Raw genomic sequence first — 15,636 nt, 5'->3', positions numbered from 1 at the left:
CAGAGAAGTGTTTGTTTTACCATGAATAAAGCGGAAACATGGAGGTGCTATCTTCTCCCAAAGAAGAAGTGGATTCCACCCTTTGTTTTGGTTATTACAAATATAAATTTCACACCAGACACTTTAAAACTGAATATAGTATCTTTATTCATCATCAATGGTGCAATCAAAGAGAATAAGCACATTGCAATGAAACAACATTCTTACATTCATCCAAGTTTCTGTGACCTAACTGAAACTGCACAATGATAAAACTCCTTGTTGATGATCCATGATTACAACATCCTACTTGTAAAATGAAAAGACCATCAAGTCAAATTTGCCAAATTATTAAGTTTATGTTGCACATTTTCAATATTTGTACTGTTCAACTTCATCTGCCAGGCAATAAATACATCAAGATATCCCCTGGGGACAGCTACAGGCTAAAGGCACTTCTCCGTGGAAACAACAGTCGCTCCAATCTACGGAGTGGACTGCTACCAGAGAAAAATCTGTTATCGGTTTCTTTGATGCCGTCAGGTAAGTTGAGACAGAAAGGAGTCAATGACCTAGGGGAAAAAGATGATGATGTGAGAGAATGACTGTTTTTGTATTATAAAATTTAAAGCCAATGATGATGATTATGGTGATTATTTATTCATTTATGGAGCACTGACCTTAGCCATGTCTCCAGCAGTTCCTAAAACAGATTTCAGTGAAGGGTTCTGATACCATAACTCCAACAACTGCTGATTAAATGCCTGGAAATTTCTAAAATGAAAATAAATTACTGCTTTACCACAATGGCTGTGCATTCTAATAACACATTGGGCAAACTATTGAAAATAGTGGCAAATTCGGGCTATTATTAAGTGGCCTCTATGGATTTATATGTTATTTTTTTTTACTTTGTCATAATGTTTTTTTCAGCTTTGACAATACAACTTTATTTGAATATAAACGTAATTTCTGTCTCTAGTATCCTACAGCTCATAAAACAACACTTACCTATCCTTCGGAAGTTTACATGTAGTTGATCCCCTACAGCCACTTGTTCTTAGGTCCTCCCACCAGTTTTTCAAAACTGAACTTATCCACTTTAAACCAACTATGAGATACCTGTGAGAGTAGAAGGCAATCTTAATTTATTAATATTTTTGTAATTGTCCTTCCACATACTGTCTGTTCCCCTATGTACATGATACTTCCAATTCTGTAATAATTCAATTGCACTGCAAAAAGAAAACACTTTTTTTTCATTGCAGAAAGAATACTTACTCTTCATATGGATTGGAGAGGACTTTCTTAACTAAAGGAAAGAGGTCGACACAGTAGCCAATGGTGACCCTGTGGGGATCCTCATCAATGCTGCAGAGACAATTAGGTTAAAGCGACATTTACTGCACGTGTAGGCAGTGTAGCTCAGACCAATTACAAGCCACTCACCTTTTGCTTATCAGTGGGAGGAAATCGACAAATACACCAATATCTTGGATTCTGCACAAAGACGATAACATTAAAATACTAGTGAAATTCTAGCGAACACTCTGTGCATCACATTTTCAACCCAACTACAAACTACGTACCTCACAAAGTATGACAACAGCTCTCCAACATTTCTCTGCCATAACGTTAAAGATACTTTCAGTCTCAGATGTCTTCCATAGAGCACATCAGTCATTGTGCTGTGATCCCTTGTGAGCTGAAAAACATTGTTAGGTTCACATTCTTTTCTCTGCACATTGGTAACACAGTAATTCATAGCAAAAATCATTAAAATTTAAAAAATAAATATATCTGAGTTGTCATAGTATTTCTGACCTCAGTGAGTGTACAGTAGCCGGCTTGTTCAGAACCAGTATTACCAGTCTCGTGGTTATTAGTGACATTTAGTGGGAACTCCCAAGGGTCCATGTCAGATACTTCCTGGTGCATAACCTCCATGCACTTCATGTCATTCTCCTTGTTTGCAGCATCAGAAGTCTTCCCAGTCCCGAGCTGCTTTCTCCGAGTCACTGTCAGATGATGGGTCTTCCTCTTACATGACACTACCCGCTTCACTCTGCCCGGGTTGTTGCCAGAGCGACTAACTGGATACCTGTGCAGTGTAAAATGTTCAAACATTCTGCTGTAAACCAAATCACCTTGTGCACTTCCGGTAATGTAACCAAAATATGCAATGACCTACCTCTTTCTGTTGAACTCCTCATTTTTATTGTAATCCACCTGCATGTAACATCATATTTTGCATAGTGATAAATAACACAGTTAAGAAGCAAGAGGGGTCCAGTACACAGAGATACATTCGTGTGTCATAATGTGTGACCCAGCTCACCTCTTTTGTTTTTCTCCCATGAAGATAGGTCACGCTGTACTGGGCTGCATCTTGTTGAAAGGCATGTTCAAGAGTTTGGTACTCTCCGTCTTCACTGTTGGAGTCCATTAGACCTAGGGAAAGAGAATCCCCTTTAGTTAGTTATAACAAATTGTTAGACATAAAACATACATGCGCACACAGTCAGATGTGGTCAGGTCAACACAATAAGATAATCACAATATGGATTATGTCACTAAATCTATTATTCACAGCATTCATATTTTATTTTGTTATGTCTTTCGTTTGTTTAAAAAAGGAATAACGTGTTCATCTTCTTACAGGCTCTAAAGGCAAAACACAATTTCCCACAATCCACGCGGGCATTGTTTGAGCTTCTGCGCAATGACGTAAACAGGAACTGATCCCTGACTAAACAGCTAAGTTGTGTTGTGAGTGTTTTCGATTAACAATTTAAAATGTATTCGGGTCAAGTTGAGCTTTTTGAGAGCCTTATTCAGTATATTTAAACTGGTGCCTACGTGTTGTTAGTAGACAACATAAAAAAGGCTTTGTATTGTGCGTATCATAAACGTAACTTAACGCTACAATGAATAACCATAAGATTTCGCCAGCCAACAACAAACGCTAGCTAAATAGGCTGTCACTAATAGACAAAAAAAGTTACAACCAGTGGTCCATAAATAGTGTATAACCTCCACAGGATATCATTTCGTTACAACACGATGACGTATCCTAAATGGTGTAACTCACCTTGTTTCCCATTCCTAAACAGGGATAATGAAGTCAAACCTTCCCTTTGACTCTGTTGCGACTGCCCACCAGCTAACATCCGATATCAACTGCCCAGTATCAGAGAATAAAGCATCCTATTCATAATTCAGTCTGTGCAGTGTACACCATCTAGCGACTATTGAGATATCAGTGGTACACATTTCAAGAACTAAACTTTTCATTAAAGCTGTAGTCTAGATTGGGGGTCTTATCAGTCAGCTGATCCGACTGAAAGACACATTCAACTGGAGAGGCAGTTACCATGACTAATAAATGACATCAGCATGTCGTGTTTTGGCTTAAATGCATCTTGCTTTTGCTTTTATGAGCCACGACCATGACAGTGCCCCTACTCTTACTCGACTTTAATCAGTGAGACACATCAGCTGTTTACCTTAGTCCTTTATTGATCCGAGGCAAGCCTTGGATTGTGGGCTAATCTCTACTGTACTTGAGCTCACTTTGATTTCCTCAATTACAAAATGAAAAACAAAATCAGCTGTTTTTTTTACATCATCTCTTTCCGTGCTGTTCTTGCTGACTCTGCTGTTTTGGTTCTGCATTTTCATCATTTGGGTTGACTGATGCAGTCAGAGGTCCTCATCAGAATACCCTAAACAAGGTATCTGTGTGTGTGTGTGTGCATATGTCGCTGCCACTGAGTGCTGTGTAAATTACCAAATATATTATATAATATATTGAGGCTATGCTTTGTATCATTTCGAAACAGACCCATTGGTTCACTTGGTTTTATAACAGTAGGCTCAGTCATGTGATGTTTGTCACGAAAGCTTTTAACATCATGTGACTACAGTGACAAGATTGTTTTATTTTCTGGGTGTGTGTTATTACTTTAACCAGGTTGCTGTTCCTGCAGTCCTGTGTTAAAATGGTGCCTGTTCATGCTGCCTGTGCCTTGTTAAGCCTCGCACCCCTGTTGGTGCTTGGTGTTCCTCCCATTTGGACCCAGCCTGAGCAAGTTCACCTTTCTTATCCAGGTAAGCATTTGAAGTGTTTCCATCAGCCTCATGTGTTTTCATTTAGGGAGACAATTTTCCGCTTAGTAATACAAACCAGTATCCAGGTCATATGGATTGCAGATTTACAGATGTTTTGTTCAAATCACCCAATAATAAATATACTGAAAGGACTAGTGCATCTGGGCCGCTGGAAGTTTTGTTACTGTTCAGCAACAAGTTCACTGAAGTTCAGATTCACTTTCAGGGATCTTGATATGTAAAAAAACAACAACAAAGTTTCATGGAATGCAACTTATTTAAAGTTCCTATATTATACAAATATTCAGGTTCACATTTGTATTTTGGACATCTACAAAAATACGTTTACGTGTTTTAATGCTCAAAAACATATTTTTGTCATTCTCTGTCTGCCTGAATATGCCTGTATTCACCCTTTTGTCTAAAACCCTCTATTTCAAGTGCCTGTCTCTTTAAGGCCCTCCCATGAAAATGCTAAGTCTTCTCTGATTGATCAACGTTTTTGGGTCTTCTGCATTTGCGCTCTCTGAGTCTCTACACTGTCATTGCAGCCGGGGAATGACTGTAGCGGCACGTTTGTATAGTTGCGACATCACAACTATAGGGAAGTACTAATGGCCCATTCCTAAATATGGGCTGTGTTCATTTCTCTATAGATCTGAGCTTTTGAAACTATTTATATAGCACCTTGAACTGCTTTATAATAAAATAAAAACATGGAAATTTCACTTTTCACAATATAGGAACATTAATGACAATGTCTTGACAAAATGTTTGACAAAATATTTAATGCAACAGCAACATGTCTGAAGTTCCCCATTGCTCGGAAAAACTCAACGTGTAGTCTTTGTAAGTCATTTAGGTCAAAGGCACCATGCCATGCATATAACTTAAGTTACCCATAATTCACTACAGTCTGCGCAGCATAAATGTTCTTTCGTTCATTCCCCGTGAAGGTAAAACGTGGTAGTCATTAAATGCAATTGATGTTGGTGTCTTGATGAAATGAGTACCTGGCCAGTTGCTTATCTCAGCTTTCTGATGGTTATAGCTCGCCAGCGGCAAGATCAAAAGCTCCACTCTTGTGCAAAGTCAGCTTTTTTATAAGCATCTCTTGGCTTTAATAAATGCACCAGTAAGTGAATCCAGTTGTTCTGTCAAATCAATCTACATCACAAGTCCAATAATTGGGTTTTTCTTCACAGGAGTTCCAGGTTCTATGGTGGTGACCTGGACCACCTTCAATAAGACAGAGAGCAAGGTGGAGTACGGCCTTCTTGGGGGTCGGCTCTTTGACATGAGCGCCAAAGGTGACGCTGCTCTCTTTGTGGACTCAGGAGAAGAGATGAGGAAGATGTACATCCACAGAGTCACTCTTACAGACCTCAAACCTACTGCAACTTATGGTTGGTGGAGCTTTAATATTACTGACTTTCACTCATAACTCATTTTTAAGAGCTTTTCTTCTCCTGTGTAATTTCAGTCTACCACTGTGGGAGTGATGATGGCTGGAGCGACATGTTCTCCTTCACTGCTCTGAATGACAGCACTAGCTTCAGTCCCAGGTTTGCAGTGTATGGTGACATGGGCAATGAGAACCCTCAGTCTCTGGCTCGACTGCAAAAGGAGACACAACTTGGCATGTATGATGTCATCCTGCACGTAGGTAAGCTCCACACTGATTAAAATATTACAATTTGCAGTGGGAAAGCCATGAAGAGGCATTAGGTTTTATCAGGTGTTGTCTCAGGCAACTTGTCTCAGAAAACTCTGGGTTTCCAGGGTATCTCTAAAGCACACTTATAAAAAAAAGAAACGTTCCAGCATTTAACTCCCTGCAGAAACACAAATTCTTGCTTATACATTTCAGTTTTTGTACGGATGAATTTACCTTCATACAGAGCCAAGCTAGATGGGTCCCCCTTTTTCCAGTCTTAATGCTAAGCTAATCAAACTACCGTCTGCAGCAGACATAAGAGTGGAATTGATCTTCTTATCTAACTTTCTGCAAGAAAACAATTAAGCATATCCTCTAAGTTGATTAACCATATTAAATAAGTAAACAAAACACCTAAAGATTCATTCTAATCTGTAGATGTATTTGTTTTACAGGGGACTTTGCCTACGATATGCATGAGGTACATTACTCTTCTGTCATTTCAATATCATGAACTCTGATTACACTTTTGCCCAGACACTGACAGCTAATATCTTTCATCAATAGCATATATTCTTAAAGCCACTCTGATATTCCAGTTATTCCACAATGACAGATGAGATAGGCCACTTTAGCTTTCTCCACTGCCCCTACTCCCAAGACTCACCGCTATTTATTATCAGTGCATATGAAGGCTCCAGCTGTGGTTGAGACACACAGCTTATGATTAGCATCACTGTGAAATACTTTAAGCCTGCGGTGAAAGATGAGAGTCATGGTCATGTCGCCCAAGTATTTCTTGAATAAAATAAGGGACATTCAAAACCTGAATCTTAAGTCTCAATAACATATTTACTCATCTAAAAACCTCCCAACTGTCATCTGTGATATTTAGCATAACCTTGTTTTGAAAGTTTATATAATTTTTCCTGAAATAAGGTCCTCTATTATTCAAGCCTTTATTTTGGAATATGGCAAAATTCTAAATGCAATCAGCAGACTACTGCAAAAAAAAAATTAATAACCATAATTCATCCAAGATGTTTTCTTCAGCTGGAATGTGCACGTACATCCTGTGGCTTCACTGATATTATAAATAGAAAAGCAGAGAAAGGGAATTTTGTCTGAAAGGTCATTGATGTTTGTGGCAGGTAAAAGCCTTCAGTGTACAGCCATGAACCAGAATGTGTTTTGAAAAGCTGCGTTACCAGTGTGAGCATATCTAAAAAGAAAATGCCTCTGGTTTCACAGAGGTTTGTTTGGTTCCTAAAGGTGTCTGAAAACTGGACTTAGTACTTAAAACTACTTTGGCTGAATATCAGTGAATGAAGAAAAATGAAATATTGTTGTCTGACAGCAAAATCTTTGGCGTCATGTTTTATCTGTTGCATGTCACTGTTCCAGGACAATGCCAGGGTTGGAGATGAGTTCATGAAGCAGATTCAGTCCATAGCAGCCTACGTGCCCTACATGACATGTCCAGGCAACCACGAATCTACATAGTGAGTGGAATTTATTTCTTTTTTCTTTTAGGGCGTATATATAAACTAACTCACATTTAGTGAAGCATTGTTTTTGTTAACAGTGACAGCGTCAAGAGAAATTCTTAGTCAGCAGCAGTCAAGATGGAAGCTGTCCGACTGTCTCCTGTGTGTCTGCTGCTTTCAACTAGCTAATATTTTCCATTTTGTTTACATTTTATTCACATTCTGCTTCAGGGCAAAATTATGATTAATGGGTTTTGGGCAAAATAGCAGTACTGTACATCCATATTGGTTAGAGAGACTTGCCAGACACCTCATGACAAATTGCATTCAGAACTGGCTACTGTAAATGCTAAGTGTGTGAGTGTCCATGGACGGGAGGTGGGGGGGAGGGATTGCAAACCCCCTATAAACAACCTTTATGGTGAGCTGCAGTTTTTCCACTATAAAGAAAACACTTTGGTCTACTGAAAACTCTTCCCTGTACCATTTGAACAGATGGGAGCTATTTTGGTCTCTTAAGGCTGGAGCAGTGTCAGGAACCACCAACATCTAAACAAGGCAACGCTCTCCAAAACAAACATTTATCTGACTGAGAATGATCAGCTTACTATCTGTTTTTCAGTTCCCGGAGACGGCCCGTGGTGGAGGGAACTCTGTCTGCGTTTTAGACTCATCTTCGCATTGTTCATATTTAATGTCAGGGAATGTTTCTGAACTGAGAGACAGGACAGTGAGGAGAGAACCATGCAGCAGCTTAAGTGTTTGAAAACAAACGATATATATATAATTTTAAGTAAGTGATGCTTTTCTCTGTATATAGTATATAGTAAATTGAATAGCTTTCAGTTTTAGACTCGTGGCAAGACAAAACACAATTTGAGCTTGGAAACTGGGCAAATGTAATCGCCATTTTAACTGTTTCATCACATTTTATAGTTAGAGCTATAATTGAGAAAATTAAGTACAAATGGCAATGAAAATAATTATTTGTTGCAGACCTAAACAAAGTGTAGCAACCTTGATGTACATTGATATTCTGACACATTCGCATCGTGTCTCTGTCCCCTCAGCCTATTATCTCCCCAGGATGCAAAAAAAATCAATCAGGGTGGTTTGTATTAACAACCTAATACAGAACCAAATTGTACAGCTGTGTGTGAATTGTAGCCTACAATCTGTAAAATCTTTGAGTTCAGTTTCATGTTGTTTTGTTGAAGATGACACAGGACTTGTAAAATTTATGAAGATAAAAGCCTTCAGCAGCATAAAATGCCTTTCATCCCGAGGGCAAGCAGTCAATGTATCCCTAAATTTCAAGCACATCAGCTGGAGTCAGTTGTGTGTGTTTAGGCATTTTGAAACGTTTAGAGGTGCCTGATTTGCGCCATAATATTTACTTGCCCCTGCTATACTAAGACAATCCTCGCGTGGCCTTGCCATGTGTAATGCGAATACTGCCTGGTCTTCATTAAGGAGCTAGTAACAGTAGTTTCTTTTTCTTGGCAATGCATCCTGACTAAGAACCTGATATCAAGAAACAGTTCCCTGTATTACATAACCAGAAATCCAGCTTCTGTCTGTCCCTCTCCTATACCTAAATGTGTGTTTTGCTCTGCGGTGTTGTTAGGAATCTAAATATTCTCAGCAGCCGGCCCCTGCTTTTTCTTCCTCTCTGTCTGATATACTCTCGCTGTACTTCTCTGTTCATCTCTCTTTCCAACCGCAAAATCTAATGGGTAAAAGGCAATTGAAACATGGCTGACCACAAATGTTTTTAGTCAGCATTCCAGCAGGATGAGAACAGGGGATCCACAGAAGATGCTAAGGCCCCAATCAAGACTGCCTTTGTTCACCAAGCACAAAATGGTTCATCTGGCCCTCGGTGGGACAGGCAAATTACTGTTGCTGTCCTGTGATGAGAGTTTAGTGACACGCTTCCTTGAGAATATAACTTGTTCCTTTGGTTTCTCCATTAAGCTTATCAGATGATGAAAGGGAAGATTTGATGAATAGGGAATGTCTTGTTGGGTCAGTTTAAGAGTCAGGTTCTTCACATTGACTTTGACAGCCTCCAGATTTTTATCTCGATCTTGTTTAAATGGGAAAGCAAACGCACGTGGAAATAAGCGTGCTTTTGGTTACAGAGGATGACTCACATGTTACGTTTGACTCCCATAGTGCGGATTAATGAAACAAATTTAAGCTTGTCATATTTTAAAAGATTTTTCACTGCTACAAAATCGAGAGACTTTAAAGCCTGCAGTTGACTTCATTTCTACAGGCTAATCGTTTCCCTCAGGGTGTGCTCTTTTATATCACTCTTGGATTTCTAGAGAGTACAGTGGGGCTTGAAAGTTTTGGCACCCCAGGTAAAAATTGGTATTAATGTGCATAGAGGAGCCAAGAAAAGATGGAAAAAATCTCCAAAAGGCATCAAATGACAGATCAGACTTTCGTCTAATATGTAATGAAAAAATTGATTTCATTTACATCATTTACACTTTCAAAATAACAGAAAACAAAAAAATTACGTCTGCAAAAGTTTGGGCAGCCTGCAGAGTTAATACCTGGTACTGCCCCCTTTGGACAGTATCAAAGCTTGGAAACGCTTCTTGTAGCCAGCCAAGAGTCTTTCAATTCTTGTTTGAGGTATCTTTGCCCATTCCTCCTTACAAATGTCTTCCAGTTCTTTGAGATTTCTGGGCTGTCTGTCACACACTGCTCTTTTAAGCAGTACCATAGATTTTCAATTATGTTGAGGTCAGGAGATTGTGAAGGCCATGGCAAAACCTTCAGTTTACGCCTCTTGATGTAATCCACCGTGGATTTTGAGGTGTGTTTAGGATCATTATCCATTTGTAGAAGCCACTCCTCTTTAACTTCAGCTTTTTCACAGATGGGATTAGGTTAGCATCCAAAATTTGCCGAAATTGTTTTGAATCCATTTTTCCTTCTACTCGTGAAATGTTCCCTGTGCCACTGGCTGCAATACAACCCCACAGCATGATTGAGCCAGCCCCATGCTTAACAGTTGGACAGAGGTTCTTTTAATTAAATTCTGTGCCCTTTCTTCTCCAAACGTACCTTTGGTCATTCCGGCCAAAAAGTTCTGTTTTGTTTTGGGTTTGGACTTGCTCTTCTCACAATCCTGCGAGCTGTTCTGTCTGTGATATTTCTTGGTCTTCCAGATCTTGCTTTAACTTCCACTGTTCCTGATGACGGCCATTTCTTTATTACATTCTGAATAGACGGTATTGGCATCTGAAAATGCTTTGCTATCTTCTTATAGCCTTCTCTTGCTTTGTGAGCATCAACCATTTTCAGTTTCAGTTTTGAAAGACTTTTGAAAGTTCTGCTTAGAATAACCCATGGTGCTAATTGTTGGGGCCTGGTCAGATGAGTCTGGGCATTTAAAACCTTAAGATTGACATCACCTGGTCTTTCCAGACGATGATTGACAACAATCCATGACGCTGTCAGGTCTCAGCTTTCCAAACGGGGCGGTGTATGCTATAAACTCTGCAGGGGTGCCCAAACTTTTGCAGACTCCATTTTTTTGTTTTCTGTTATTTTTAAAGTGTAAATGATGGAAATACTATGTGACATATTATGTGAATGTCTAATCTGTCATTTGATGCCTTTAGGAGATTTTCTTCCCTCTTTTCTTGGCTTCTTTATGCACATTAATACACATTTTTACCTGGGGTGCCCAAAGTTTCGAGCCCCAATGTATTTGCACTATTTACTGAATAAAAAAATGGATTGTGTATTTGTAACTGCCTTCCCATATCCTTCTACATAGTTGCGGGTACACTTCCTTGCCACAAGATGGTAGTATGAACCCATTTTATTACTGTTCCTGGTTCAATGCCATGACTGAGAGCTTCAGATCATAATTCATTTTCACAGCAACGGATCTCACTCTTTAGCTTTATTTTAACTTAAATTACTTGTTTGGTTGGATTAGAATTTACTGTAATTTAATGCATTGTTGTAAATGCTATGATGCTTGTTTTAAATTATTTCTTAATAACTAAGACTTAAATGTGGAATTTGAAGTTTTAAATACTTATTACCACAGTATAGACACCTTTAAGATGGACATAGAGAGATGCTGAGGCAAACGGTACTTTACTTTGTGCTATAATATCACAGATCAAAAACTGGCCTCTACTGTATCATCACACTGGCCTTGGCCACTTAACCCTCTGTGTCTCATAAATTACTAGTTTAGTAGACTTACTCACATTAATAAAGGTATCTATGATCCTCCTCTACCCTTGTTCCTAGCCTTTGACCCTGCTGGTCTCTAGTTACCCCCAACCCTACAAGGATCTGAACTGTCCCACCCTGCCCAGGGTGCACTCCAGAAGTACTGCCTTTTTCCCTCTCTTATGTAAGATAAGAAAACAATCATTCCCATCACCTTGCTAAGTTAATGGCCTGTTGAGTGAATTGACTCCTGCTTTCAAGCAGGGATTAAAAAGCGTGTAAAAAGAGACTGGTAGGTTGGCATCAGGAAGAGCTTTCCATGAAAGAGTTTTTCCCTTTCACATGGTGTGCACAGTGTAATATTTGCAGAGTACTGGTTTAATGTGCTTGATGGGTCACTCTTGATCGGATGCTATTTTTAATGATGTCTTGTCCTAAAGGTTTGACTTTGTCATCTGGTGCCATGCAAACAGTCTAGAAATTAGTGGTGGTGACTGTAGCAGCGGTGATAGATAACTGCAAGCATCTGGATCAAGTGGGAACCACCACATCTCAGTGCTAAACCACTGTGGAAGTGCTTTAAGATCTGATTTCTCAAATGGCTGATGGATCTAAAATTACACTGTTCTTAAAAGAAGATGTCATGGTTTTAGAAGGGGGGTATTTAGAGGCCTGTTTCTTGATTGACAGGTGTAGGGCTTTCAGCCGTAGTGGCTCCTACTTGCTTGTCCCATCTCGGCTCCACCCAGGCTCCCCCACATTGCCCAAATTTTGATTACCTGACCATGGTTCTAAACCTCCCATCGGAAACCTATAGAGTGAGGTCACAGAAGCCATGTCCATGTTTTTCTACAGCCTTTAATTTCGAGAGGCAGCCACCAATATCCTGGCAACAGCAAGGTGTATGGTTTCTTAGAAATTCTAAAACTAGTATTTTTTTTTTTAGTTTGACACAGATGTCCCCACCACAGTTTGATGATTGTCTTTGACCAATTATATACAACCCTGAGTTTTATGCCAGATTTACATGAAAAGTAAAATAAAACATTTAACAGTTATTTTAAGAATTTCTGGTTCATTATATTTCATAGTAAAGCTGAGAGTTATCTTCAGCGTATTGTGTAGGCACCACAATATAAGAGAGCAGAAATCTGTGGTGTTAACTGCTGATTTGTTTTATATCCAAAGAACATAAGTTGTATGATCAGTCCGTCTAACAAACCTTTTTTTTTTTTTACTTTCTTGTTTGTTCACAGTAACTTCTCCAACTATAGGAACCGCTTCAGCATGCCAGGCCAGACTGAGAGCCTGTGGTACAGGTAAGGGAAAAGAAAATATGTCAGCCTTATGGAATGTCAGCCTTATGGAATAACAAAATATATGACTTAGCCAAATGTTGCTTTAGTTAAGGTGGACTTTGACATACTTAACCACAAGCGGTTTTGGTCAGTAGAAAAAGTGGAGGCTAGCTGCACAGACAGCGCTCAGACAGGCCTGGTGAAGTATCATGTTAAGGTTTACCAAACCTCCTACTGTATTTTAGTAAGCATTAATGAGCTGTAAGAGGCAGCCCAGAGGAATTGGCAGCAGAGGAGTGCTCTCCTATCTCAGGGACATTGGGACTAAACAAAGGAGCTACACATTTAACTAGGTGACTCATAGCCCACTACAAACCTCCTTCTCTCAGACGTAAAATAATACGTTGTTAGACCACAGGCCACCCGCCCACTGATCAGTTCCTTGGTCTAGATGCAAACAGGCCTGCTGGCTGAGAGCCGGTTAGGAACAAGGGGAGGCAATCTGAAATCCCAAGACTGTTTCTGGAAACTGCACACATACAGCACACATGCTTTTCCGTTAACCCTGCAGGATGAACACGGAAGCACTCCTATTACAGCAAGAAATTGTATTCTCCAAAGTGGATCTGGCACCGCATTCTGCAGCAAAATGTCAGAGACTAAACGTGGCCCGATTTTGGAGAACTTTTCACACTTATCTGGCGTTTAAAGTCAGGCCTGTTCTTACTTACCCACTGACTTTTACCATGCTTCCTCTACTGGTTCAAGGCTGTGTATCATTTTAACAGTGTGTGTCCACAGCTGGAACCTGGGGTCCGCGCACATCATCTCCCTCTCCACTGAGGTTTATTTCTATCTCGAATTTGGCCAGGAGCTCCTCTTCAGGCAGTATGAGTGGCTGAAGAAAGACCTGGAGGTTAATGACCACACCAGGCAGTTACATGTGTTGATGATGGCTAAGTTCTCTGCTTTGTTCCCACACTTAATTTCTCTATTTTTTCATTATATTTAAGTAATAATTCCATTATTTCTTTCTCCATTATACATCTACTTATTCCTCATTCTTTTCTAAAATAAAATGGTCCTCGAATCTCAATCTGAAACACAGTAACTACCAGTTTGTTCAACAGTAACTAGCCATTAGTGATTGAATCACAGTCAATCACCAACTTCTCATTAATTAACCATTCGTTCCTCATTCATTTAACATTAACTACCAGTCTGTTTAACAGTAAATAATTATTAGTGCTTGAATCACAGTCAATCAGTAACTTCTTATTAATTAACCCTTGATTCCTCATACATTCCTCATTCGGTCCTCATTTGTAAATCATTAACTACCTACTTTTTTATGTACCTTATTGTGTGTGTGTGTAAGTGTTACCCATTTATATATATGTGTCTTCACCACTTCCTTCTACCAACCTAGGAGGCCAACAAGCCAGAGAACCGAGCAGTGCGTCCATGGATCATCACCATGGGACACAGGCCTATGTACTGCTCTGATGACGACCAGGATGACTGTACCAAGTTTGACTCCTTTGTGTGTAAACCACTGAATCCTATTCATTAATTCATACACTTTTTCTAATGTATGGTGTATCCTAAACGATTAATTTTTTTCACACTCCCTTATAAAAATGATCAAGACTAAAACTCTTACTGACAGGTAGTCTTATGAGAAACTCTCCTTAGAGCGGGGAGTTAAAAGAAGCTGTGGAAAGCTGGACACCCCTGCTTGGGCTCAAGTGTGAACATTTTAGACAATTTTACTAGCAAAGCATAATTACAAATGTTTGGTAATACAACTATGTACCTACTGTAACATAATTATTATTGGATTTTGCCAAACAAAAGAAATTATATTACTACTTTAAAACATTTTGTTCATTGCCTACAAATTACATCGTTTTTTTAGGTTATTTGTTTTAAAGAACTCATTTTTTTTTAGGTTATTTATTTCTTTATTTTATTATTATTAAAGAGGTATTTATAGCATTTGTTTTCTGCTGTATTAGCTGCCCTTTATTTATCCCTGGTAGCAGAAATATCACACCGCAGCCTATAACCACATTGAGTATTCTGTCATTATCACTGTTATTTGTACCAAATAGTTTCCAATTAGACTTACTTCCCTCAGCACTGCTGGCAAATGCATGGTAGGGCTCTACCAGGTGGTGTTTTAGGTAGCAGGTAGTGTTTCTGACACTAATGCCAATTTATTCTGACATTGTTCCTCTCTGTTATATCTCAGGTCAGACTGGGAAGGAATGACACTAAACCGCCAGCTCCTGGTCTCGAAGATCTATTTTACCGCCATGGTATGGTCTCTATTTGACAACCAGCTGTGTGCTTCTAATAGGTGTTTAAGATTACAAATTTGTACTCTCAGACAGACTAAAGTTCCAACAGTTCAGCAGAGCAATCAAAACATCCTTTATTAAAAAAGCAGGCCTTTGGTCTGGCTGACATCCCAACAACCCATTTGCAAATGTTTTTTCCTCTGTTACATTTCTCAGACTTTTGTTTGTTGCATTTAAATATTCAACTTATGCTGAAACATTGACCATTTTGGTTGCTCTGATTTTAAGCTTTTGTTGATTGCTGAGAAAGCTCAAAATGAACTTGGCAGGGGATCTGAGAAACATTAGAATACGCAGCAGAATGTGTTTGAATGAGCTGTTTGGGCAGTCTTGCTGACTATCATTAAATATCTTTTTATAGGAGTGGATGTGGAGTTTTGGGCACATGAGCACACATATGAGAGGCTTTGGCCTGTCTACAGTGACAAGGTCAGCTCCTGTGTTCTTAATTTACCACATACAGTGGGTACGGAAAGTATTCAGACCCCTTTAAATTTTTCACTCTTTGTTTCATTGCAGCCTTTTTCCAA

General features: G+C 39.2%; 2 protein-coding genes across 5 annotated transcripts in view; one reads left to right on the top strand and one right to left on the bottom strand.

Moving 5' to 3' along the window:
- Positions 1–126: 126 nt before the first annotated feature.
- LOC117935931 (KATNB1-like protein 1) overlaps positions 127–15,636 on the bottom strand; it is a 33,362-nt gene continuing 17,852 nt past the window's right edge. The window contains exons 1-10 of one of the 3 annotated variants that reach the window (XM_034858576.1): positions 3,071–3,378; positions 2,318–2,430; positions 2,171–2,208; positions 1,804–2,080; positions 1,569–1,684; positions 1,429–1,479; positions 1,261–1,350; positions 991–1,101; positions 660–682; positions 127–551 (exon numbers count right to left, since the gene is read on the bottom strand). In XM_034858576.1, the coding sequence (XP_034714467.1) occupies positions 661–682; positions 991–1,101; positions 1,261–1,350; positions 1,429–1,479; positions 1,569–1,684; positions 1,804–2,080; positions 2,171–2,208; positions 2,318–2,430; positions 3,071–3,149 (897 nt within the window). In that variant the 5' untranslated portion in view covers positions 3,150–3,378 and the 3' untranslated portion in view covers positions 127–551; position 660. Of the gene's footprint in view, positions 552–659; positions 754–990; positions 1,102–1,260; positions 1,351–1,428; positions 1,480–1,568; positions 1,685–1,803; positions 2,081–2,170; positions 2,209–2,317; positions 2,431–3,070; positions 3,379–15,636 lie in introns of those variants that run through there. The other 2 variants (XM_034858574.1, XM_034858575.1) reach the window with 2 other exon arrangements.
- The window catches only part of acp7 (acid phosphatase 7, tartrate resistant (putative)), a 14,123-nt gene continuing 1,171 nt past the window's right edge, over positions 2,685–15,636 (top strand). The window contains exons 1-11 of one of the 2 annotated variants that reach the window (XM_034858571.1): positions 2,685–2,748; positions 3,953–4,089; positions 5,295–5,495; positions 5,573–5,755; positions 6,202–6,227; positions 7,151–7,248; positions 12,702–12,764; positions 13,545–13,659; positions 14,173–14,286; positions 14,998–15,064; positions 15,468–15,535. In XM_034858571.1, the coding sequence (XP_034714462.1) occupies positions 3,981–4,089; positions 5,295–5,495; positions 5,573–5,755; positions 6,202–6,227; positions 7,151–7,248; positions 12,702–12,764; positions 13,545–13,659; positions 14,173–14,286; positions 14,998–15,064; positions 15,468–15,535 (1,044 nt within the window). In that variant the 5' untranslated portion in view covers positions 2,685–2,748; positions 3,953–3,980. The remainder of the gene's footprint in view (positions 2,749–3,952; positions 4,090–5,294; positions 5,496–5,572; positions 5,756–6,201; positions 6,228–7,150; positions 7,249–12,701; positions 12,765–13,544; positions 13,660–14,172; positions 14,287–14,997; positions 15,065–15,467; positions 15,536–15,636) is intronic. The other variant, XM_034858572.1, reaches the window with a different exon arrangement.

This window comes from Etheostoma cragini, chromosome 20, assembly GCF_013103735.1.
Source record: "Etheostoma cragini isolate CJK2018 chromosome 20, CSU_Ecrag_1.0, whole genome shotgun sequence".
Taxonomy (NCBI): domain Eukaryota; kingdom Metazoa; phylum Chordata; class Actinopteri; order Perciformes; family Percidae; genus Etheostoma; species Etheostoma cragini.
The sequence above is the reverse complement of the archived record's forward strand: the minus strand, read 5'-3'. Positions and strand labels throughout refer to the sequence as shown.